Genomic DNA, 24216 nt, shown 5'->3' with positions numbered 1-24216 from the left:
GAGTGTGCTCGACGTGTGCTTTCTCATTGTATCTTTATCTTACTGCCTTTATCAGGTACTCATTAATGAGTGAAGGATCAAAAGGTGGGACGGTGGCCAAGAAGCAATGGAGAATAAAAGCTTAGAAGGCTCGCCATCAGATCTAAAGTTAGTGGCTCATCCAAGAGCAAAGAGTAAAGTATGGAAGTACTTTGGGTTTGATACCAATGCAGAAGGATGCATATTACAGTGGAAGAAAATCTATTGCCGCATCTGCATGGCCCAAATTGCCTATTCAGGAAACACGTCCAACCTTTCATACCACCTTGAGAAAAATCATCCTGATGAGTTCTGTGAATTTGTGAAAAGTAACACTGAGCAAATGAGGGAAGCGTTTGCTACTGCATTTTCAAAACTGAAGCCAGAATCATCACAGCAGGTTGTTCAAGACACTTTAATTATGAAGACCAGCCACAATTATGAAAACAAAAAGCATCAAGAATTGACTGCTGCTGTGATTAGCCTAATTTGTGAGGGCATGTATCCTTCCTCCATTGTTGATGAACCCACATTCAAGGCACTTTTGAGAACAGCAGATCCTAGATATGAACTTCCTAGCAGGAAATATTTCTGCACAAAAGCAATTCCTGAAAAATACAATGCTATTAGAGAAATTGTGTTAAAAGAACTTACTGAAATTCTATGGTGTGGCATATCCACTGATATGTGGAGAAGTGAAAACCAGAATAGATCGTATGTAACACTTGCAGTTCATTTTCTGAACAGTAGCCCTTCTAACTGTCTGGCTGTTAACTCCCGGTGTTTAAAAACATTTGAAGTGCCAGAGGAAAATACTGCAGAAACTATTACACGAGTCCTCTATGAAATCTTTATTGAATGGGGGATCAATACAAAAGTCTTTGGTGCTACAACAGATTATGGTAAAGACATTGTGAAAGCTTGCTCTCTCCTAGATATTCCAGTACAAATGCCTTGTTTGGGGCAGACTTTTAATGCAGGAATACAACAAGCTTTTCAGCTTCCAAAACTGTGCAGCCTCCTTGCCAGGTGCCGAAAACTGGTGGAATATTTTCAGCAATCCACAGTCGCAATGTACATGTTAAGTGAGAAGCAGAAGCAACAAAATATTCTCCACTGTATGCTTGTAAGTGATCGTGTTTCCTGGTGGGGAAGCACACTTGCCATGTTGCAACGTCTTAAGGAACAGCAGTTTGTAATTGCAGCAGTTCTTGTGGAGGACAGCAATAACCACCATCTGATGCTGGAAGCCAGTGAATGGAATACAATTGAAGGCCTGGTGGACCTACTTCAACCCTTTAAACAGGTTGCTGAGATGATGTCTGCTTCAAAATATCCAACAATAAGTATGGTGAAACCCCTCCTCCACATGCTTCTAAATACCACATTGAACATCAAAGAGAATGATTTGAAAGAAATTAGCATGGCCAAGGAAGTGATAGCCAAAGAGTTATCAACAACATACCAGCATACACCTGAGATAGACATGTTTCTCAATGTTGCAACTTTTCTGGACCCTAGGTACAAAAAACTACCTTTCCTTTCAGCATTTGAACGGCAACAGGTAGAAAACAGAGTGGTGGAGGAAGCAAAAAGCCTTTTGGAAAAAGTAAAAGAAAACACTTTCAGGCCTGAAGAAAAGTTCTTTACAGTGTCAGAAGAGCCACCTGTGAAAAAAATAATCATCTCCTCTACTCCTCCCCCTACCAGCGCAATCAATAACATGCTTGCGGAAATCTTTTGCCAAACAGGAGGGGTGGAAGACCAAGAGGAATGGCATGCTCAGATTGTTGAGGAATTGAGCAACTTTAAGTCACAAAAGGTTCTTGGTCTAAATGAAGACCCACTTAAGTGGTGGTCTGACAGACTAGCATTATTTCCTGTTTTACCAAAGGTACTTCAGAAATATTGGTGTATTCTAGCCACAAGAATCTTCCCTGAACGCCTTTTTGGTTCCTCTGCTAATGTTGTAAGTGCTAAGAGAAATCGGTTAGCCCCAGCTCATGTTGATGAGCAGATCTTTTTGTACGAAAACACTCGCAATGTGTCTGAAGCAGAACCTGAAGATGAGGATGAAGGCGAGTGGGGCTTGGAACAGGAACAGATTTTTAATTTAAATGACACAGTAAATGTAAGCAGCAATTTCTTTAATATCCGAGACAGTGGGTTCATTTAACAGGAATACTATGGTACATTAAATAACAAAGAAAAGGTATTTGTCTTAAGTTACCAAAATTGTTCTGTTTGATGCTATGAATACTGTAAATACTGAACAAGCGTAAAGACTTGGTTTAAGCTTTTATTGTATATGTCTTGCCCACTATCTTAAAACATGAATAATGTGTGATTATATAGCACTGAAATGAACAAGGAAGTAATTCTGCAAAGACCATAACTCCTGACTCTGGCCCCAATTTCAGGAAAGCACTTATGGATGTGTTTAGTTCCTGTGTACTTCAGTGGGACTTGAATGTGCTTAAGTGCTTTCTGTAATAGGAATGTGTTCTGAATTTGGACCCTAAACAGAGAAGTTTTAAAGATGTACAAATCCACTTCTGAAGCCAACATGGGTTAGGATTTCAAAGTTTAAATTCCTAAATTTAAAGTTGATTTAAAAATCCGTAAGTCAGATCTTCAGAGACTCTTACAAAAATATTAGGAAGAAACTAGACAATAAATAACTTTGAACCTGATTTTGTCACTACCTCATACTTTTGGCCTCGTCTACACTGCAAGTTCTACTGGTATAACTACATCAATTAGGGATGTGATTTTTGTATTGACATACAGGTATAGGCTCTAGTGTGGATGCAATTATACCGATATAGATTTTTTGCTTCCCAAACCCAATAAGCTATATTGGTATAAGCACTTTTATGCCAGTATAACTGCATCCACACCGAGGGACATTTTGTCACTTAGTCATATTAGTATAGTTAAAGTGGTAAAACTTTCTAGTGTAGACAAGCCCTGATGTCACCCTTACATTTATACTAAGTAGATGGAAATCACAATCACATCAGAATTGTGGCATTTTACACTCACTTCGTGTGACTCTAAGTCAATGGTTCTCAAACTTTTGTACTGGGGACCCCTTTCACACAGCAAGCCTCTGAGTGCGACCCTCCTTGTAAATTAAAAACTCTTCAAAAAGTATTTTACACCAATATAAATGCTGAAGGCAAAGCAGGATTTGGAGTGGAGGCTGACAGCTCAAACTCTCCATGAAATAAACTTGTGTCTCCCTGAGAGGTCACAATCCCCAGTTTGAGAACACCTGGTCTAAGTGGTGGCTGCACAAGGTGTAAAGCAGCAAAGAATCAGGCCCCTGAAGAATGGGGGAAGTAGGGAGATTGGAAAATGGCAAGGATCATAGTTGTTTTTATTTGTTTTTATACAAATTGTTTTAATGGACTTTGACCAGGGGATTAGAAAGATCTTTGGTAGAAAAAGCCTTTCAAAAAAGTAAGCTTTAATTTTTTGTAAATGTATTTAAGCAGGGAAAACAACCCTCATACAAGTTGTTAGACTTTGATAATGTTTCTTGTTATGTCAGCACTTAAAACTTCCTTTTCCCCTTCTTCCCTTTAGAGTCAGTTTGTAGAGGGCTTTGGTCTGGCCCACCTCAATACTAGTTCTGATTAATCATTATGTGTACTGCAGTAGCTCCCCCTGTGTCTCTATGCCTAAATATTTTAACTCTTTTTGAGTACTTAGCAAAATAAAATATTAAAATGCATCTCTTAGGAAGAGCTGCATGTCCAAAACAAGTCTATAGTCCACTTTTTGCCTGAGAGTGGGGAGGCAGCCAGCATATTTTGCTTATGCACAGGGGGACTTTTGGAACTACCATATTATAGGCAAAGTTTTTTTTTCTTTTTTCATTTCCCAATTGGAAATGTTCTGGGAATATCGCTCTTACCGAATAGAAGACATATTGTCATTAGTCTACAACAGAGATCGGCAACCTTTGGCATGCCCTGACAGGCCGGGCCGGTTTGTTTACTTGCCGCGTCCACAAGTTCGGCTGATCGCAGCTCCCACTGGCCGTAGTTCGCTGCTCCGTGCCAATGGGGGCGGTGGGAAGTGCAGGCCAACACATCCCGCACCCCGTGCCGCTTCCTGCAGCTACCACTGGCCTGCTGCATCCAGTGGCAGCCGTGATCGGCCGAACATGTGGACGTGGCAGGTAAACAAACTGGCCTGGCCCACCAGTGCGCTTACCCTGGTGAGCCGTGTGCCAAAGGTTGCTGATCCCTGGTCTACAATGTAGCATGAAGGCATAGGTGGGACTTCCCCTGAAAGTCTGTATATCATGTGATCTTGGAAATCATTCAGCTGTTGCAGAGATCAGAGACATTCACTCTGTTGTCTTAGTCTCACTGACTATGCTATAAAATGTATGTGTACATATAGCACTCAGATACTGCGATGATGGACAGCAGTATAAAATGCTAACACAACATGTATATGTGTGTGTCTGTGATTGTCTTACGCAACATTGATTTGGAGAGATGTTCACCAGAGACAGTTCAGTGTATTATTATGGGATCATTATTTGGAATTCATAATCATAGATGGTTTTATAAAGGGGCTGGTCAAAAGTAACACAAAAGTGAGATTTACAGTGATATTTAATATGCTGTGTCACTTGTACTATCAAGCTGTGTATGTTTACATTTTGTTTTTATAGTTCTCATCAACCGATGCACAGTATGATCATTTGGCAGTAGGTGGGGAGAGAGATTAGAATCATGAAACAAATCAAATGGTGTAAATTATCCTGCAGCCTTTCATTAATGAAAAATGACTGTAAATGGTGGTCTAACTTGTACAGACTTAGCATTCAGATGGCTCAATTCTTCACTACCTTGCATCTTGTGTAATTATTTATACTCCCGGAAAGTGCATGTAAAATGCACCATTCTGATATGATATCACTGTACATCCACTTTGCACAGATGTACATGACTACAGAACGTGCAAGGCTGTAGGAGATTGGGCCCAGAGAATGTGCAAAACAAGTGTAGCTTACATGTGTAGGAAGCATAGTAGAATAATTAATTAACTGGAGGGAGAAAGTTAAAGCAGGCCTCTTAGCTGATTTTCCTTTTACACCTGCTCAGTGTATAAGTTACCCTTATTTTACACATTGATTGCCAAGCTGATGTAACTTACACTACCACATCAATTTTAAGAGTAACTTTTACCACAATTTGTCACCTAATGAATTTGTATCTAAAGGAGCTGAAGCTATTAACATAGAGCTTAATTTGTGCCAGGGTTGAGCCCCAGCACCTCTGGGCTTGCCACGTGAGGAATGAAAGTAAAAAAAAAAATTCTTGAGACCTGGCAATTCTTTCATTAAAAACTAAGCAGTGTGTTAACACCAGAGGTTTGAATCTCCTCTTACACTACTGTAATTAGGAGTAGCTTAACTGAAATCAGTGGAGTTACACCAATGTAAAAAAAAAAAAAAAAAATCAGCCCGTCCTCTCCCCCCCAGGTCTGAATTCAGCTTCTCCAACCCGTGTTTCCATGTAGACCATCTGAAGGCTAAAATTATCATGCAGTGCAACCTGTTTTCTCCCCAAATCGCTTTCACCAATACCAGTGCAATGCACTGTTTTGCTCCTTCTGGCCTTTTAATTTTTGGTATCCAAAATAAAATGGTAATTGGTTCAGTTGACATGTCTCATTGTTCTAAGACAAAGCCGTTGTTAATCCTACCCATTGTCTGTGAGTTTTTATTTAATGTGCTAAGCTTAGAATATTGTTAAATAAACCAGAGAAATAAATTAGCTACTAATTTATTTGTCTGATGTGTGTTCATATCTTCAGCACTTTATGACATTGAACTCTCCAGCACCAAGGCCACATTTATATTTCAAGTTTTTCAAACTATGTATAACCCCTCTGTAACTTACTGAAGTATACTATACAAATTGTTCTGATAAAAATATATTGAGATCAATAATACCTCTCTTATTGAAAAGCTTAGACAATTTCTCTTCATGAGAATTACATGCCATTTTCAGGCAACAGTACTGCCATGTGGGTGAGCCAAGTTGCAACACTGTCCAGCATGCTGCCACAACATGAGTAAACGGTTCATTATTACTGTGGTGGGACTAGAGTTTGTTACTGAATTGTGCTATAGCCCTAGCTATATGAACTTAAGTCTCTTAAATTCTATATGAATGTACAATCTGGAATTGTTTGTTTTGTGACACATGAAGAAATGGTGATGCGGGAGGGTGACGAGCAGGGATGCAACTTTGGATTTTGCTTCTTGTCTGGAAAATGATTTTAATTTTAACTTCCTTAAAAATTATATTTATGATAAAAGAAGACAAATTACCTTGAAATTACACATCTAAATGTCCTAAACTCAACATTAAGACGTCATGATAGGAATCAGGATTGAGAAGGCAACTGATAATTTAAGTGCTTTTGGAGACAACCCATATTTAAACACGTTATGACCTAGAAGGGTAAAGGGCACTATGAAGAACCTACAAGTAGAAAACCATTTACATTTTTAGCAGAATATATTTGTTTCCTAGTTTTAAAAGTCCCACTTACAGATTAGAAAAAACTACTCTATGTAAGATGTAATAGAATTCCCCATTTTGAAAGTATAGAACACCTCTGAAAATGGTATTATTACTTTGTATTACTATAGGGCCTAGAGGGCTCAACTAAAATGAGGGCCCCTCCACAAGACATTCCCTGCCCTGGAAAGCTTAGACTTTAAATACTCTTTCAAGCCAGTGGATCTTTGTATGGGCAGCCACTGTAGTTTTTCTGTTTAGCTTTTACATGTTTTACGTTTTTTTCTAAAAGTTTCACATTAGTAAAAGGAGTGTTGATTTAGTCTTTAGGTTGCACAATGTCTCACTTGTCTTTAAGATACAAAACATAATTAGAAAAAGGATGGTCTAGTGGTCAGGGAGTTAACTTTGGACTCCATAGTCATGGATTCTGTTTCTTGCTCTGAGACAGACTTCCTGTGTGACTTCAGGCAAGTCACTGAGGCATGAATCCACAAAGATATTTAGGCTGCTAACTTCCACTGAATTCAGTGGAAGTTAGCAGCCTAAATACCTTTAAGGATCTGGGCCTTAATGTTCTGTGCCTCTGTTTTGATCTATAACATGAGGTTAATAGTTTTTTCCTACTCCTGAGAGGCGTTGTGAGGCTAAGTACATTAAAAATTGTGAGTTGCTCTGATACTGCAGTAATGCGGCCCATAAAAGTACTGCAGAACAAAGTACTCTATATATAGACCACATGGTACCATATCACTTTCACTGGTAATTCCACTGGTCTTGAGACTGTACTGTCTTGCACCTTGTGTCTTGGTGCACCCAAAGATAAACTTAAAAAAAGTATTTCCCATCAGTTCGGATGATGAGAGCCTTAGTATAGACAAGGCTGCTGTGACACACCCTGGTTTTACCGCTGTATTAATTAAACCTGCTAAAAGTAAGTCTGACTTACGCAGTGATAAAAATGGTTTTGCTGTGGGACTTCGTTTTATGTTATGGCATTCGCTGATTCAGCTGAAGAGGTGATAACACGAGTGGGAATTTTTTTGTCTGTTTCTCAACTGTAGACAAGATGGAAGTAGTCAGTTGTACCCGGGTAAAGAGATTGTACAATGCTACCAAATCTGAATAGTTCAGTGGTTCCCAAACTTGTTCTGCCACTTGTGCAAAGAAAGCCCCTGGCGGGCCAGGCCGGTTTGTTTACCTGTCACGTCCGCAGGTTTCGCTGATCGCGGCTCCCACTGGCCGCAGTTCACTGCTCCAGGCCAATGGGAGCTGCTGGAAGCGGCGGAACAAGTTTGGGAACCACTGGAATAGTTCATTCAAACACATGGTACTTTATTAATACTAAAGTGCAAAGCAATGGAGAATCAGATCTATTGATTTTCACTGAGTCAGAATGAAGTCCCAAATATTAACCCCCCCTCAAAAAAAACATTACCCATGTGTTTAATATCTTAGTTATTAAAACTGAAGAAAATAATATTCTGGTTTACTTTTCCTTTGTGTTCTCAGTTTACCCACCTTAGGGCACGTCTACACGTACAGCAGCACAGCTGTACCAATGTAGCTGCCCTGATGCACCGAATCTGGTGAAGATGCTCTCCCACTAACATAGAGCACACCCTATTGTGTGAGAGGCTGTACAAATTGAACAAAGGTGGACAAACTTGTATTGATATTTACTTTGTAAAATACTTCTTTTGCAGACCTACATTTTAGGTCCAGTTTGACATACCTTCTTATGCTAGTAGGATAATGGTAACAGGGTGTCTGAATAATTTTAATGACGGAATCATAGAGATTTAGAAGACTTTAGTTCTAGATTAGAGTTCATAAGTTTTCTCATCTCTTTAGAGAATGATTTAAAGTACAGTGCATAGTCACACTTTTTAAACAGGTGTAACACATGTTAAGGTATACTTGTACATGTTAAGTTATATGTGTATTGGAAAGAGAATAATATCCTTATGCAAGCTCCACATATTTTACTCCCTCCCTGCTATTCTTTCCATTTTAATATTTCCTTTCAGAAGATCTTGTGATCTGGCTTTTCAAGTTACTACAAGGCTAAATATACAAACCAAGCATGGGTTTTTTTGTTACATTGAGAAGGCTCAGTGCATCTGGCTCTCTTTCCTGGGATGGTTTTTTTTTTTTTTGGTCAACTAAGATATAGTTTGGTGTCTCGTCTTATTACCTCTGGGCAACTGCTTTTCTGCTAAGGTTAAAATTTACTTTATGTGATGGAAATGGGCGAAATTATAAAATAGTTCCTCCTCTAATATAAATAATATTACTAGTGCACATTTTAAATTATTTTAAAGGTACAGTGTCATTTTAAATATTTTATATTGAAAACACAGTTCTTTACCTGGAATACTAATAGCTACTTAGATTATTTTTAATTTTTTTTCAGTATTTATACATTCACTATGTTGTGGTTAGTTGACACAAGTAAGCACTTGCTTCAGCATGGAGAATAAAAATCAACTAAATAATCTTTGCTTTTGATTTAGGTCTTGTCATTTTCAGGCTCAGTACTCATGTGATTGGATTACTAATACAACAGGGAATTTTAAAACAATGTCCACTGTAATTGCAAAAAATATGGAAATATTTCCATTGATCTTGGAGGTTTAAATACATGTTTTAAAAATTACTATAAGTAAAATATGAGTTGTCATAAATAGAAAGGAAACTACAGAGATTTTTTTCAAGCAAGGTTTATTCAGAGTCTGAAATGTCAAAATGACGATTTTGAGCACAGTATTCCTGCTTCTCTGTTTCCTTTTAGGATGTAATATCTTATCTCCCTGTCATACGTAAAGGTCAGTGTTCAGAAATGAGGACACTGCTTTCTGTAGCATTTCGATGCGATAATCTGGCCTATTTTCTTGGGTATGTTATTTCCCATTGCTCTTCCAATCCTTTTTTGTTTCCATTGAGGTTAAAGAGTCCAAATCTGCACTGCTTTGCATCTTGTGTAGTTATTTACACTTGTGCAAAGTAGATGCAAAACAGCACTGTTCTGATTTGGTAACAGTTTTACACCTACTTTGCTCAAGTGCAAGGCCCTGATTAAAGAACATATTCTTAGTCTGAGGAATGGTGCTTAAGCACATTCATTTCAATGAGATGCAAGCATGTGCTTCAAGTGAAGGGATGAGATTCTCATCCCGCCTCTGGTCCCTTTAAGCCAAGTAAAAAGGACCCCAAAAGCCCTGTATCTGGCCTGGGCAGGATTAGCCTGACACAAACACTGTGGGAAACAGATATAAGACTGTTACAAGGACCCCCTCGAGAGCCTTGGCATTGGAGCAGGATGTATGTGTGTGTGTGTATCTGGGTAGGGCTGCACCATGCAGTAATTCCTGCTAGAGCTGTAACCCACTGGGACACTGTTGTAATTTAAGCCCCCTATGCTTTCTAAAGTAAGGTTGCCACCTGTCCAGGTTTTCCCAGGATCATCCCTTTTTTGACATAGCTTCTCCTGGGGAATCTGTAAGGGTGATCAGTATATGCTGCCAGCTGTCCAGTTTTATGGGCTCAGGATCATCCTGCATGTCGTGTTTTATTTTGTACCTCAGAGATGGCAACCCTCGTCTAAGAGCTTGTCTACATGGTGGGGTAGTACGCTCTACCGGGGTGTGATTTCTAAAGTGCACTAATGTGGTGCACATCGATTGGTCCTATGAGTGCACTTAAACTAGTGCTCTTGGAAGGAGTACTACGTAAAAGCACACTAAAGAACGTAGGGTCTACACAGACCAGTTAATCTGCAACGTGTTATGCACTTCAAAAATCGCACCTCCATAGAGTGTAATACCCCACCTTATAAACAAGTGCTTTATTACATGGTGGACCTCTCCAGCCACTGTAGCAGAGTGCAGTGGTGGCTTAAAGCCACCGCAGTACATCTTCCCTCATTCCTACTCCAACTGGGCTATACATTCTATGCTGTACCTCTTAAAGGCACATCACAGAATCTCACCCAAGGAGTTAAAAAGCACATGCTCTAGTGCTTCCCTGACCTGGGCCCAAATTACTACACAAGGGCAATACTGAGAGTAGGAAACAAAACAACAGTAAATCAATTCATAAGGCAAGTTGATCATTCTTCATACAATTGTTTTATGTTAAAATAATTTTTACAAGTACTCTTTAACCTGCCCTCTTGCTGAAGTCTCTCATCCAGAAACTTGGTGCTTGCATAATTGCTTTTATATTTTCGATTTCACATGACAGGCAGCTTTTTGTGACACTTGATGTGTAGACGCTAAGTGGGTACTGTAACTTCCACTCTGCTCACTGCCATGACATTTACTATTTTGATGCATGATATTGCAAGCATTTTGCTTGTAGCGGTACCATGGACTTTAATACATAGAAAGGGTTTTCGGAACCAGGTTAGGCTAACCTTTTTTCAATTTTTAGTCATCCCTGGAGCTGGAGATAGGTGCTTTTAATTAAACATGAAATAAACCCAGTAATGTTATCTTAGTTGTGTATGTGTAACAGTAATTCCCCAGACTGCAAAATGTGTGTTTTAAAAAAGTGTCCTCTATAATTAAGCAGCTTTACTAAGTTCATAATTTCACATTATGTAATTGGTCAAAATATTTACTGTCTTGAACCATAAATTCATTTTGTCATTTTATTTTATGGGTTGGTGCAATTAATTAAAAAAATTCCACATCTTGCTTGTTTTTATTCTAAAAAATATTATTATAGGCCTTTTGTTTGAATTCTATTTGTGAATATATATATATCCTGACTGGTGGAAAATAGGATTGACAGTATTTTTTCTTTTTTCTTGCTATATTTTTGAGAGACAACAGTAGTGTTTTTATAAATAACAACATAACACTTTTACAAGGATAAGATGTCAGAAACACTCACTTCACAGACAGCTTTATTCCGTACCTTAAGCAAGATGGCCCATTTGCAAGCTCAATTTTTTCGTATTCACAATGCATCTGCACCTTAAATTAAAAAAGGTGCATATATTTTTTTTAAAGGATAAATAAGAATTTCTAAACAATGGATAATTCTGTTTTGTGGGTGATTTAAGTAGGCTACTAAGATTTCTTGTAAAGGAGCACAATTAAGGAGTTTAGGCCCAGTACTTAAATTCAGTAAACATACGATGCTACAAACCCTAATGTAGAAATAGTTACAAATATAGTGCTTTGTTAATTAGAACAAAATGTGAAATTAAAAAGTCTAGTTTCTCTGTGCAAGCTGAATGAAATGTAAAAACCAGTAAAAATATTGAAAGTAAAATTATATTTTAAAAAGTTTCTTCAGTTTTCATAATATAAAGTGTTATAAGTGAGGAATTAAAGTAAAACTTCTGTTTAAACAGTGATTGTTTTTAAGATTCTTGGGATGGGAATCCCATCAGCTCTTTTCCTGAGTTCTGTGGAGCTTTTTTAAAAAAAAATAATTTCTATCAACATGTAAGTGTCATGTTGTATGCTGACAGGGCATTAACACGTGCTTTTATATTTGCATGCTTAAATAGATTGGGCTTGCAGGAAGTGGTTAGTACTTCTAAAACACACTTTCATTCAGTCATTACCACAATATATTGTCTACTTTATCCCTTCTTTTGCCCTGTTCTTGCTGCAGAATGCAAACTGGGTTCTCTCATTTTTTCCCACCTGCAAATACACTGATTGTCACCGTAAAGTAGGAATGTTCCTGTCCAGAATACATTTATGTTTGTGTTGGAAGACCACAGTCTCAGTGCCTGATAGTGATGGCTTTAATGTTACACACACTGTGCCCATAAAACAGTCTGATATGTTTTTATTATTGGATAACTGTTTACTGTAATTCTGACATAGCAATACAATATGCATACTTGACACTTTATAGATCAAAACATTATTTATGAGGTGCACTATTTTTCAGCATCTGCCATGTGTCAGGGCAGTGAGATTCATTTTATATAGTTGCTGATTAGTTGTGGTATGGTCCCAAAGCTGTGTAATGACACCAGAAACTTGTGTGGTAGAAAAATGTGTGAGCCATGGCTAATTGTCACTGATTTTTCTTCATGACAATTAATTTATGAATAGGGAAGATGGCTGTGTCACTGAAGTAAGATTAAAACCAGCCACTGTGGAAGAAAAAAATTGAAGCTCTAATTCATTTGATATCTAGATTTGTTAGCATATTCTTATTTACAAAAATGTTTCTATACAACATTGCATGCATAAGGACTAATATTTCTGCTTTAAGAAAACTGACCTGAATAAACCTGTTAATCAGTATTATTTGCTAAGTGAAAATGTATTTACAATTTCCCCCATCCCCCCCCCCCCCCCGCTCCCCGAGCAACTGGGCTCAATTATTATTTTAGTGATATTAGCACTGATAAGCCCCAGATCAGATCAGAGCACCATTGCAATAGGCACTGTATGGCCACACAGTAAGAGAGAGTCCCTGCCACGAAGAGCTTGCACTCTACATAGACAAGACAGCAGAGGGTGAAAGAGATGCAGAGAAGTGAGGGGAAACAGAGGCATAGAGAGGTGAAGTGATGTATCCAAGGCCACATAGCAGGTCCATGGCTGAGCCAGAAATAGAACCACCACAAAGACAAAATGTCACTAGACTACAGCTGCCTCTCATCACCAACTGATCGTGATGGCCTCTGAGTCTAACCAACTTTCTGATGCGATAACTTGCATACTTCACCTGTACAATTGCAGAAATCATGAGGCATTTTGAGTGCTACTGAAAAGTGTTATCAGGGCACACGCACAGGTCTGTGTACTGGTTCTTTCATTTGTTGAGTGTTGTATTTCCTTTACTGGCTTTCAAAGGGCCCTTTCTGAATCTTGTGTATGTACCTGTGTTACTGTGCACATGTATAGTAGCTAGAACAAGCTTCATTGACAAGTTTGTGTAGTTTCTGACTACAGTACATTAGTTATGAATGCCAGAGTGAAGAAAAGTCACTGGGGGGTAAAAATTCTGGAGCAAATGAGTACAGATGAAATTAGTATGCTATTTCTAAATTTTTTTTATTTGAGCTCTGCAATTTTTCCATCCCTCTTCCCTGAAAAAGCTATTTCTCTTGTTAACATATTTGCTATTGAAACAATATGGAAATACCTGAGCTGCTGAGGAAATAATTCAGTTTTTCATGGTCTACAAGTCAGACATTCAAATTTACAGTATATATTTATCTAAAGATATTTACACTTGCTGATTAAATGTGTATGAGTTAGGGTTGATATTTATTACCAGGCACAACTAATGAATGTACTGTTGACAATTCTGCTAGTACGTATTTAGGTGTCTGCTGAGAGGAAAAAATAATGCATCTGAGCCAGCATAAGAACATAGGAGGAGTTCCTTTGGTGAATGAGATCAGGCATCCTGTCCTCAGTAGTGGTCAAAAACTGAAAGAAAGTTTTAAAAACGAACAAAAAAACCCAAACCGACTCCCCTACACTCTCCCCCTGTAATTAACTCCTCTGGAAATATGCCAGATACTCTGCCAAAGTTTGCTGACATTTTAAACAAGACTTTTTTTTTTAAATGCAAGTTGACAAAATATTAACTATTGGGTAAATTTTAATCTTTAGTTTTACATATGCTTTCATGGTTCTTTGTGCAAAATTAGGCTTTGTGAGGATCTGCATTAGGGTTGATGGGAGATTCTTCCCTAGCTCAGAGCCTCCGAGGTATATTAGCAGCCGCAGCATGGTATGCTCCCTTTGAGAGGAGTTGTTTAATTTGTACTGCAGACCATGGGCTATGCTACTGGCCTATCTCCAAGCCCTTATTTCTCTTGGTTTGTTTGCAGTCTTTGGAAGTGCAGCAGTGCTTATTCAGAAGGCTGCCCATGCACAAACAGAAGGGGTAGCGAGTGCCTAATACGGTGGTTAGGAACTCTAGTTTTTCATTAGAACTTGTGCAAGTAAATCATTAATTCACTTCAGAGCTCAGGATTACACCCGTTGTGGGCAAGCCTCAATCCTATCTTTCTTGTCCTATGCCAGTGGAGCATGCTGATGCAGGGCCAGCCCTGCCAGCCTGTACAGCTCAGTGAATGATACAAACATAAAGCTGCTCCTGTCCTTGCTGCACTCCCTCCTGTAGTTGCTGCTTTCCCTATGCAGTACTTTCCAGTTATATCCTCTCTTCTCCTCTCCATCCAGGTGTTCTCCTTCCTCAACATAGGATGAATCACCTCTGTTCCTGTGATTTGCCCAAGCCTGATCAGATTTTCCCCTCCATCCTTGCTGTCAGTCTAAACTTGAAGAGCCCTCAACTCTCTTCTGACTGCCATGCACTAATTAGACTTCAGTGGTTCAGGAGCCAAATTAGCAATGTGCATTACCCAAAAGAACCACAGTAGTGTGAATTCATTCTTTTCATTTTCTTTTTCTCTCTTTCTTTCTCTCTCTCTCTCTCTCTCAAATTATAATTTAGTGATACTCAGACTGAGGCTCCCGAGCTGCAAGTGGCTGTTTAATGTGTCTCCTGTGACTGTTAGCAGCACATGATATTAAAACACTTTGATTTAATTATTAACCAGTCAGGATGCTTTCTCGATGTTATGAACCAATTGTAGTTGATAAAATAATAATACTTAGTCATTTTGCTATGAGAATATATATATGACTAAGTATTATTATACCTTGCCTAACTAGAAGTGAAACATTTGGACCATGTGAGTGCAAACTTTTTCAAGTAACATATGCAAATGTTACCCGGGGTGTTCCAGAACCCAAAGCAATGATAGATAACTTAACTGTTTCTCTCCAGGTGGTGTCATGAATAAATCAGTGGAAACATAGCACGTCTGTCTGATAAAGAATTGATACAAGCAAGTCTGCTCTTATCTAAAACTACTATTTATTAGATGGTAACCACACGCGTGCACATAGGCAATAGGTTTAGGACATTCCCAGATATAGTTACCCACAGTCTGAGATGGTTTCGAGTGATCACCATCTGGGCTTCCAGGGACCCTCTTTCCATCAAGCTGATGGGGCTTTTCGATGTCAGCTCCTTGTCGAAGAAAAGTGCCCTCATACTGCTCCGAGGCATTTACTTTACCTAATCTTTTATAGCTAGCTAACAGTCATATAGCTGTCTTTGTTAAATTAGCAAACTCTGTGAATTCAATGTTAAAATTAATAGGGAAAAGGTCAATAAAGGAAAAAGGTAAGTTTTCTACAGATACATTGATTCAGTCACATTGGGCAAATTGTTGATTTTGATATTGAAAGGGAAATCAACTTAAATCACACTTCTCTCTGCAAATTTTGTACCTACTATAACATGGGAAGTCATAAGAAACGTTCTCATAGCAGTTTATATATGCATTGGGTAGCACTTTATCTCAAGTCTGGTTCTCCGGTACATTTGCAAAGTCAGTTTCGTGTGTGTGTGTCCGTCCGTCCAGCAGCAAGGAGGAAAGAATTTATTTTAAAACACAGGAAAAGGTTATTGTTAAAACAGATGGGGAGTGTCTGGCAGATATACCTAAAATTACTTAACTTTTTTAACAGACTACATTTCAAGTCGGCGCTGGCTCTTAAACAATGTAATGAGTTATGATTACCCAATCATATGAATCCTTGTGCCAGTAGTTTGATGACTTTCCTGGAATGGCTCTGGGTCAAACAAGAATGCGAAATATATTTTTGTAGAGTAATATGTTTTTTCCACCTCCCCTCTCCCATCCTTAAAAAACCAAAAATCTGAAGGGATTTTCCTTGAATATCAGTTTGTTTTTAAGGTCAGACTGCAACAAGAGTGAGGGGGAGAGGTGTTTCCAACCCTTCTCTCACTGGCCTCATGCTTGCAGTTGGCCATTTTATTCTTCTTGAGGAGTATACTTGCTATGGAATGGAACAATCAATTTGACCTTGTAGTCACTGGGAAGATTGTGTGATGGCTGGAGTGCTGAGCTGCTGTGCACAGTCAGGTTTCTGCATTCTGAACCAGCTGGAGCTTTTTGGGGGCAGGCAATGTCATTCCAGTTGCAATGTATTGCAGTCATAATTTGAAGGGCACAAAAGCGTGAGTGTCAGTGTCATAATCTGCATACACTTGGAGGAAAAGTATTCCTGTGGCTAGGTGGGATTTGGAAGAAAGGACACTAGGAGCTACTCGTCCATGTCATAGCAGCAAAGAGTTAGGGTGACCAGATAGCAAGTGTGAAAAATCGGGACAGGAGGTGGGAAGTAATAGGAGTCTATATCAGAAAAACACCCCAAAATTGGGACTGTCCCTATAAAATCAGGACATCTGGTCACCCTACAAAGAGTTCAGGAGGAACCCGAGACTTTGAGCTGTCTTCACAACCTGAAGACAGACCTCCCCTTCTCACATGATAGTGATTGCATGGGTTTGGCTAGTTCTTCAGTTTCTCTCCTCATACTAGCATCACTTCCATCTTGCCTGGGTTTGGCTTTAGCCAGCTACTTTTCACCTAATCACTGCTCTGGCTTAGGCACTGGGACAGCTGTGAAGTGGTGCTGTGACATTTGATCCCTCCCTGTCCTTCCTCTTTCATGATTCCAAAGATGCCTCTTCATTCCTCCTTGCTACTTTCCTTCTCCCTTGCTCACAGCACAACTCCCAGAGCCAGATCCTTTCCTTATTCTCTTCTGTACACCTTCCTTCCTTCCACTCCCTCTCCAATATTTGATTTTTTTCACTATTTATTTAAAATTTGAGTCAAACTAATTGGCAGAACTCAAGATTCTTCAAAACTCCAAACACTGTATAAGTTTCAGAACTTGTCCCTGTTCAGGGCCGGTGTGGGAGGAGGGGAAAGGTCCAAAAATGTACTTGTTTATAGATTCTAATAACTACCACCATAGCTTGGAGGTGCTCAAAATTTGCACCCACCATGAAAATACATCTCTTGTGCCACTATACCAGAGCTCTAAAAATGCCTGTCATCTTGTTGAGAGATAATACATTGAAGGGTGATAAAACAATGCCCAAGCTTCCTGACTGGATATCAAATAAAGTATAATTGAATTAAATATTCATTGCACATCACTTTGCAAATGATTAAAGTAGAGTTTGAATTGTAAGGGAATCTAAAAGTTAGGATTCTAAGGCACTACATCTTTGGGTGACATCTTTCAAATTATCAGGGAAAACTCAATATGTGATGCAAGGCATACATTTGAAGTGCAGCCACATGACATTCATGGAAAAAGCCCTGAAGAGAGAGAAATTGTGAACAGCAGAGAGATACTGTAGCGTACAAGCCAGTACAAGCTCTCAGCCTCGTTTCCTCAAGCTTTATCATGCTTGTTTTCTTGCTAAAATTAAATTGCTTTATGTTGCCTACCAGACAGCGTCATTCAAATCAGGCTAATTATGTAGCATCAAACAGAAGTTGTGTGTATTTTAATATAAATATTGTAGGCAAGGATGCACTGCATCAGGTTTGCATATGCTTTCCTCTAAGAAGTGTTCTTGGATATCTAGACTGCATGGGAAGTTGGTCATGAGTTTGATGTATTTTAAAAATTGGTCTTCAAGGACTGATTCTGGTAAAATAAAGATTGTGCTACAAAAAAGGCTTAAAAGAAATCATTCCTTGAATGGATAAGGGTATTGTACAGATTGTGTTGCAGGAAGGATAGTTTCAAATGTAGTTACAACAGAGTCATCTGTTATGGGTTTGATCAAAAACATCTGGGCTGAAATCCTAGCCTCTGGCTGGACAAAACTCCAGTATATTTTTGAGGCCAGAATTTCACCCCTTGCATTTGTGTTCTAAAGTATGGAAGGGGTATTAGATTCCATTTGTCAAGAAAATGATGTATTATTTAGAAAATTAATCAGGTCTTTAAACTTTGGAAAGATGTTTATTGGAGAGATTTAGAATGAGGAATAAAGACAGGAATGGAGATTATGTCATATTCCTTGAGAGCATTGCTCTTAGTGCAGTCTTTGGGTTTCATTTAGTAAACAGTTAAATTTCTTCAGATCAGAGTGATACATTCTAACTAAAGCATTAATAGGAGGTAAATGTTACTATAGACTGATAGCCTCTCATGTCAAGACCAGAGGTGGCTCTAGGCACCAGCAAAGCAAGCAGGTGCTTGGGGCAGCCGATTTGTAAGGGTGGCAGCCAGCAGGGATCCAGCCTGGGAGCTGAGAACCAACAGGGGGGCCTGGGAGCTGTAGTTCCTTGGTTAGCTCACTGCCAAAAAACCAGCCCTGGAGCAGGGAAATAACTACATTTCCCAGCATTCCCTTGGTCGCTATCAACAGGAAAGGGAGTGGGAGGGAGTAGGGTAGCTCAAACCTCATCCTGCAGCTTGCTGTGAATGGAGAGCGCACCACTAGAGCGGGATGGCACTGTGAATGGGGAACAAGTGTGCCTACGGAGCAGAAGGCTTTGGCCCAGATATCCCTTTCAAAAGACGTCCCCAGACTGGATTAGGGATACTGGTGTGACTTCACCTTGCAGCCTTCAAAGAAGAAATTGGGTGGACTAAATGGACAGTGCCGCTCTCTATCTGAATCCTAGCAAGGGAGGTATGTGGATCCCACTAGCATTTAAAATGAAAATAAGGGAGGGGAGGCTCTACTGGACCTGGGCAGCTTTAGATACCGTACCAGGCATGTAGGAGGATTTCCACTTCTGAGCCAAGAAAGCAGAAATTGACTTTTCCATTCCAGATTTAGGTAATATTCAGAAAGGAAATCTAGAACCTGCCTTCCAGATTTGAACACCTCAAAATTCAGAAGTGCTCAAGCTCAATTTGGGCAGCTGTTACTTCATTTCTCCCAAATCAAATACACTGATCCACAATTTGCTGTAGAAAAAGTAGGATAAAATTGAACAAGAAATACAAGAAATGGTTTTTAGGACTGGAATTGCTATTTTCAACAGCTATTGCCTTTTTTTTTTTTTAGTTTTTTATTTGTTTAAAAGGAAGCCAGTGGTATTGCATTGGCAAATTCCCCATAGAAACAAAGGGTGGAACAAAAGAATAATAAAAGCACCTCAACTTTTCCTCATTTATGGAGGACAGTCTTATAATATGCATCCAGATATCCTCCAATCACACAAGCTGAAAATTGTTCCACTTTACTACAGTTCTGTAACCATATGGAAACCAATCCTGTCTATGTTCTGTGCACATCCAAAATTTCCGCTGAATGACCTGCCATGGGAGCAAGTTACCAGTGACCCATGGCTGGGGCAGAAGGAGGGTGCAGGTGTGTGTGTAGGGGGGAAGCCCAGGGCTGGGGTGGCAGGGGGTGCAGGTGGAGGGGGCAGAGACCAGGGATGGGGCGGCAGGGTGTGGGTGGGTGGGCAGGTGAGGGGAAGGGGAAAGCCCAGAGCTGAGGCAGCATGAGGTGTGTGTCGGGGGAGAGCTTAGGGCTGGGGTAGCAGGGGGGTGCGGGTGTGGGGTTAGATCCCAGGGCTGGGGCGGCAGGAGGTGCAAGTTTGGGGGGGGGGAGAGATCCCAGGGCTGAGGTCAGGGCAGCCAAAATTTTTTTTGCTTGGGGTGGCAAAAAACCTAGAGCCGACCCTGGTCAAGACACAGCTGAGGAGCTTTTAATCTGCATAGTAATTCTACATATTAAAAATCTTTTACAATTTTGATGAAAAGTAATTACAGGGCATGCACAATAGTTGTTTTTATAAGCTAAACAATTCATCAAACCCAATGAATCCACATTAGACTAATGGCCTATAGCATTTCATCATACAAGTGAATGTTCATTTTATTAAAGTGATACAAATGTCTAATTTTTAAAGCCTCCAAAAACTACTTGCACCACAACCTTGTGAGGGAAGAACATTCTTCATTGAAAACTAAATGCATGCCCTCAAATGGCCAAGGAAGGTAGAAGAAAAGTGGAAGGAGTATTGGATTCCAGGATAGCTTCAACAAGTCTTAAAATAAATGTTTAAGAATGTTCTAAGAGACCATGACTTCTCACATTAGAGGACTATCACCTCAAGTGAAGGAAACAAAGAAGAAATTGGTATCTATTTTTAGAAAACAATTTTTTGAGTCATAATTTAGATGGATATTTTTAAGTTTCATGTAGCTCACCAAAACAAATCACTTTTACTCATCAGAGCTTTTGTGCCAAATTCCAGGTTGGTGAAATTTTACAGGAGAATTTCCACTAATAGTTAAAGCACTGACGACCACAGTAAATGAGAGAATAGCAAGTCCAAATTCCATGACTAATTCTAATTCTTAATAGTCCTTGTTTTGCATTTTCACTAATCAGTGTGAGCACAGTTTACGTTAATCCACTTAAATGCCCCCAAAACATGAATCCACTTAAATAACCTCCCACTATATCGATATCAAATATCCAGTTTTTCCATTATTATGTCGAAAGGTACAACCAGCAAATAATCATTGCATAATGTTATCAAGATTCAAGTTGGTCCTTCAGTAATTCTCTCCATCTGTCACATACATATACAAAAAAGTATTTAGGCAAAGCTGAGATGTTCAGTTTTGAACAGAAGCTGTTATATAGAAACTAGCACTCTTTCTATTTATTTTATTAGTATTTTACCAAATACAAAAGAAAAAGGAAGCTTTCCAAAGCTAAATCTCAAATTAGGCAGCTGAAACTTCCTTCTTGCTGAAGGGATGATAGATGTGACTGTGATATGGGTGGGTTTAATCTTGGAGAGACAGTATGCAATTGGAAATGAGCAAATGTATTTTATTTTCTAAAATGTATAGACAGAGGGATTCTTAAACCTTTTTTCTGTGCAGTTATGAATGGCTAAGCTGTTTATGATTATTTTGTCCTTTTTTTTCACACCACGTTGTCTGCTTATCAGGGTTCATTGTGATATCTGAGCACCTCACAAATGTTAATGAATTTATCCTCACAACACCCCTGTGAACGATCAGAGTATTAATTCTGTTTTAAAGATGGGGAAATGGGGCACACAGATTCAATAACTTCTGAAGGTCTCATAAGAATTCTTTATTGAATTCTTGGCTCTGCTACAGATCTCATCAATCCCAGTGCAATGTCAAACTCACATGATCATCCCTTCCTTTCTCACACACTGCTTGCTTGTTATGTGCACCTGAATCCAAGATTTGGGTAGCCCACGTAGAGAGAAGGGAGAGGCTTACATTCCTGGGCCCCACTATACGGGTGGGTAGGCTAAGAGACAATTGAGCTCGAAATGAGATGAGCTGTTAAATAGAAGAGAATGTTATAAAGCACCATTTGAACATTTTACCAGACACCTGCTTGCTCGAGAGCTAAATTTATTAGCCAGAGATAAATTTGAAGGATAGGGTAGTAAGGCTGAGGAGCAATATAGTTGAAAAGACTGTGGGGAAGGAGGACAAAGGGGAAGGTGGGAGGAGGTGATGGGATTCCAGTTTCATCTTCTGACAATCTGGTATCTAACTTCTACCAATGTTTTATATTGTGGCAAGTTTGGACTTATTAGCCTTTTGATGCTTTTAATAACATAAGGCCTTTCTGGTGTTTAAAGATGAATTTGATGTCAAAATATCTCCCCCTCACTTTTGAATACTGATTGTTTCCTATACTAAATTTCCACTTATCTTACTTTTCCCAAGAATATTGAATCATTTGCACCATTTATACTGACTAATTATTGGAGCTGTGTATATTTCAACATGCACTTCAGTTCAGAAGTGATTGCCCCAATCTTGTAAAGTGAAGTACTCCAGCAACTTTCAATCACTTAAGGTTGGATTCCTAAATTGTAACTTTGTAAAAATGAAAATAGTTTCACTCTTAACAAGGTTTGCTTTAGACAGATTGAGTGATAACAGAATGTTCTGCTCTTTAGGAGAAACAGGATGCTCTTGGTCTGATTGGAGTATGGAAGTGCAATTTCCCCATCTTTATGAAGAGAGAGGATGCAATTTACACTGATCGAAAACAATCTTGCCCACCTTTCAGATCGGAATGGAATTTTAGCCACAGCTTCCTAAATGAAAGGGGCTTTGCAGGCTTTTGCTTCCTCTGAATGGTTATAACACTACTAGGTGGGTTTTGTGCAAGCACTCTTTGAGAAGGGTGGATTTAGCTATAGAGTCTGATTTTTATTCTCAGTCTCATCTGTTACACCAATCAATATAAGTACTCGGTGCCGAAATACCTTACAGAATCGGCTGAAACAGCCTACTAAGCCATGGTATGGCTACGGTAGAGTAATAACTACAAATTCAGGGAGACCACTGATATGTGAAAACAAAGGAGATCAAAAAACAGACCCTTTTAGGTTACAGGGCTCCTGAGTTGGAGACAACTGACAAGCACAATTCCTTATATTAAGGAACTCAGTCTGTGGCATATTGCAGGTATTCAGATAAATCTATTACAGTAAAGGGTTTTCTGAACTGAGGAAGTTGCAGAAAACACTAGTTTGTACCTGTCTTTGAGTCCAAACTGGTTTTCAGTTGAATTAAATGGCAAAACTGACACTGAATTCAGTGGGAGTAGAAAGAACATGGTTGTGCATGTAATTGGTAGAAATACCGTAAGTAAAGGAGGAAGGCTTAAGGTTAAAAAGCCCTGGTACAGTTGAAATCTGCGAGAGTCTTTCAGTTTATTTTATTGGGAGCTAGATTCAGCTTGAATAAAATTTTATCTGCCACTCCCATTCCTGGAACTGAAATCAGTTGGCTTGAATGGGAATGTATGGCAGTGATTCTCAAACTTTTGTACTGGTGACCTCATTCACATAGCAAGCCTCTGAGTGTGGCCCCCTACCCCCTTATAAATTAAAAACACTTTTATATATTTAACACCATTATAAATGCTGGAGGAAAAGCAGGGTTGGGGTGGAGGCTGACAGCTCCTGCCCTCCCCCGCCATGCTCCTCCATGTAATAACCTCACAACCCCCTGAGGGGTCCCAATCCCCAGTTTAAGAACTCCTGATATACCGTGTTTCCTTACATCTTCCCACTTACCTCTTGTCACCTTGATTTATGAATGAACTTTGTGAGATTAGTATCTGAACTGACTGAAATTTCAACTGAGTATCAGCTAAAGTTGGACACATTTTTAAAAAAAACCTGATCCATCATATATAAATTCTTCAAATTACTCTCTCCCTCTCAGCCTCATTGAAACACTTTTACCCAGAACTTTAAAGGTACACATCCACTAACATTACACATCCTCCACTAACATTCTGCTGTTTCTGTATACATTTTACTTGACACTTACTTCTCATATGCATTGGTTGGTAATCTGTATATCTCCCTCCACACTCAGAGTGAAAAACGATTGACTCACTACTGGAACCTTTTAAATTTTAATAGCTAGTGAGCAGAAAAAGGAAAGATTTTAAAACGTAAAGGCAATAAAACAACTGAAGAGAGGATATTTTGTGGAATATTTAGAGTTTGTAATATATTTTAAACTGTCAACAAATGTGGTAATAGAGCCATGGAAATTAGAGAAAATCTGTTAGCTTCTGTTAGATCTTTAGTGCAGGATTATTTCCTAAAGTATAATTTATAGTGTTTTGTCCAGTTCTGTTTTAAATCACTGTAGTAATAATGCTAAAGCATAGATAGCCATCCAGCTGTATTCCTGGTTCTGTCATGGATTTCTACTGTGCAACATTAGACAAGTCATTTAATCATTCTGTGCCT

The 24216-nt window shown here is 39.1% G+C and overlaps 2 protein-coding genes across 13 annotated transcripts in view; both read left to right on the top strand.

Annotated features, from left to right (window-relative positions):
* The window catches only part of ZBED1 (zinc finger BED-type containing 1), a 28197-nt gene extending 23993 nt beyond the window's left edge, over window positions 1-4204 (top strand). For all 6 annotated transcript variants that reach the window (XM_030571993.1, XM_030571956.1, XM_030571984.1 and 3 more), the window contains exon 2: window positions 56-4204. In XM_030571993.1, the coding sequence (XP_030427853.1) occupies window positions 107-2194 (2088 nt within the window). In that variant the 5' untranslated portion in view covers window positions 56-106 and the 3' untranslated portion in view covers window positions 2195-4204. The remainder of the gene's footprint in view (window positions 1-55) is intronic.
* The window catches only part of DHRSX (dehydrogenase/reductase X-linked), a 233550-nt gene that overhangs the window by 7724 nt on the left and 201610 nt on the right, over window positions 1-24216 (top strand). Inside the window, exon 1 of one of the 7 annotated variants that reach the window (XM_030572079.1) lies at window positions 22419-22597. The exons of the other annotated variants lie outside the window; for them this stretch is intronic. Coding sequence (XP_030427939.1) covers window positions 22579-22597 — 19 coding nt within the window. The 5' untranslated portion in view covers window positions 22419-22578. Of the gene's footprint in view, window positions 1-22418; window positions 22598-24216 lie in introns of those variants that run through there. 7 annotated transcript variants of the gene reach the window in all.

Source organism: Gopherus evgoodei, chromosome 1 (assembly GCF_007399415.2).
Source record: "Gopherus evgoodei ecotype Sinaloan lineage chromosome 1, rGopEvg1_v1.p, whole genome shotgun sequence".
Classification (NCBI taxonomy): domain Eukaryota; kingdom Metazoa; phylum Chordata; order Testudines; family Testudinidae; genus Gopherus; species Gopherus evgoodei.
Note: the sequence above shows the minus strand (reverse complement) of the source record. Positions and strands in the feature narration are given on the sequence as shown.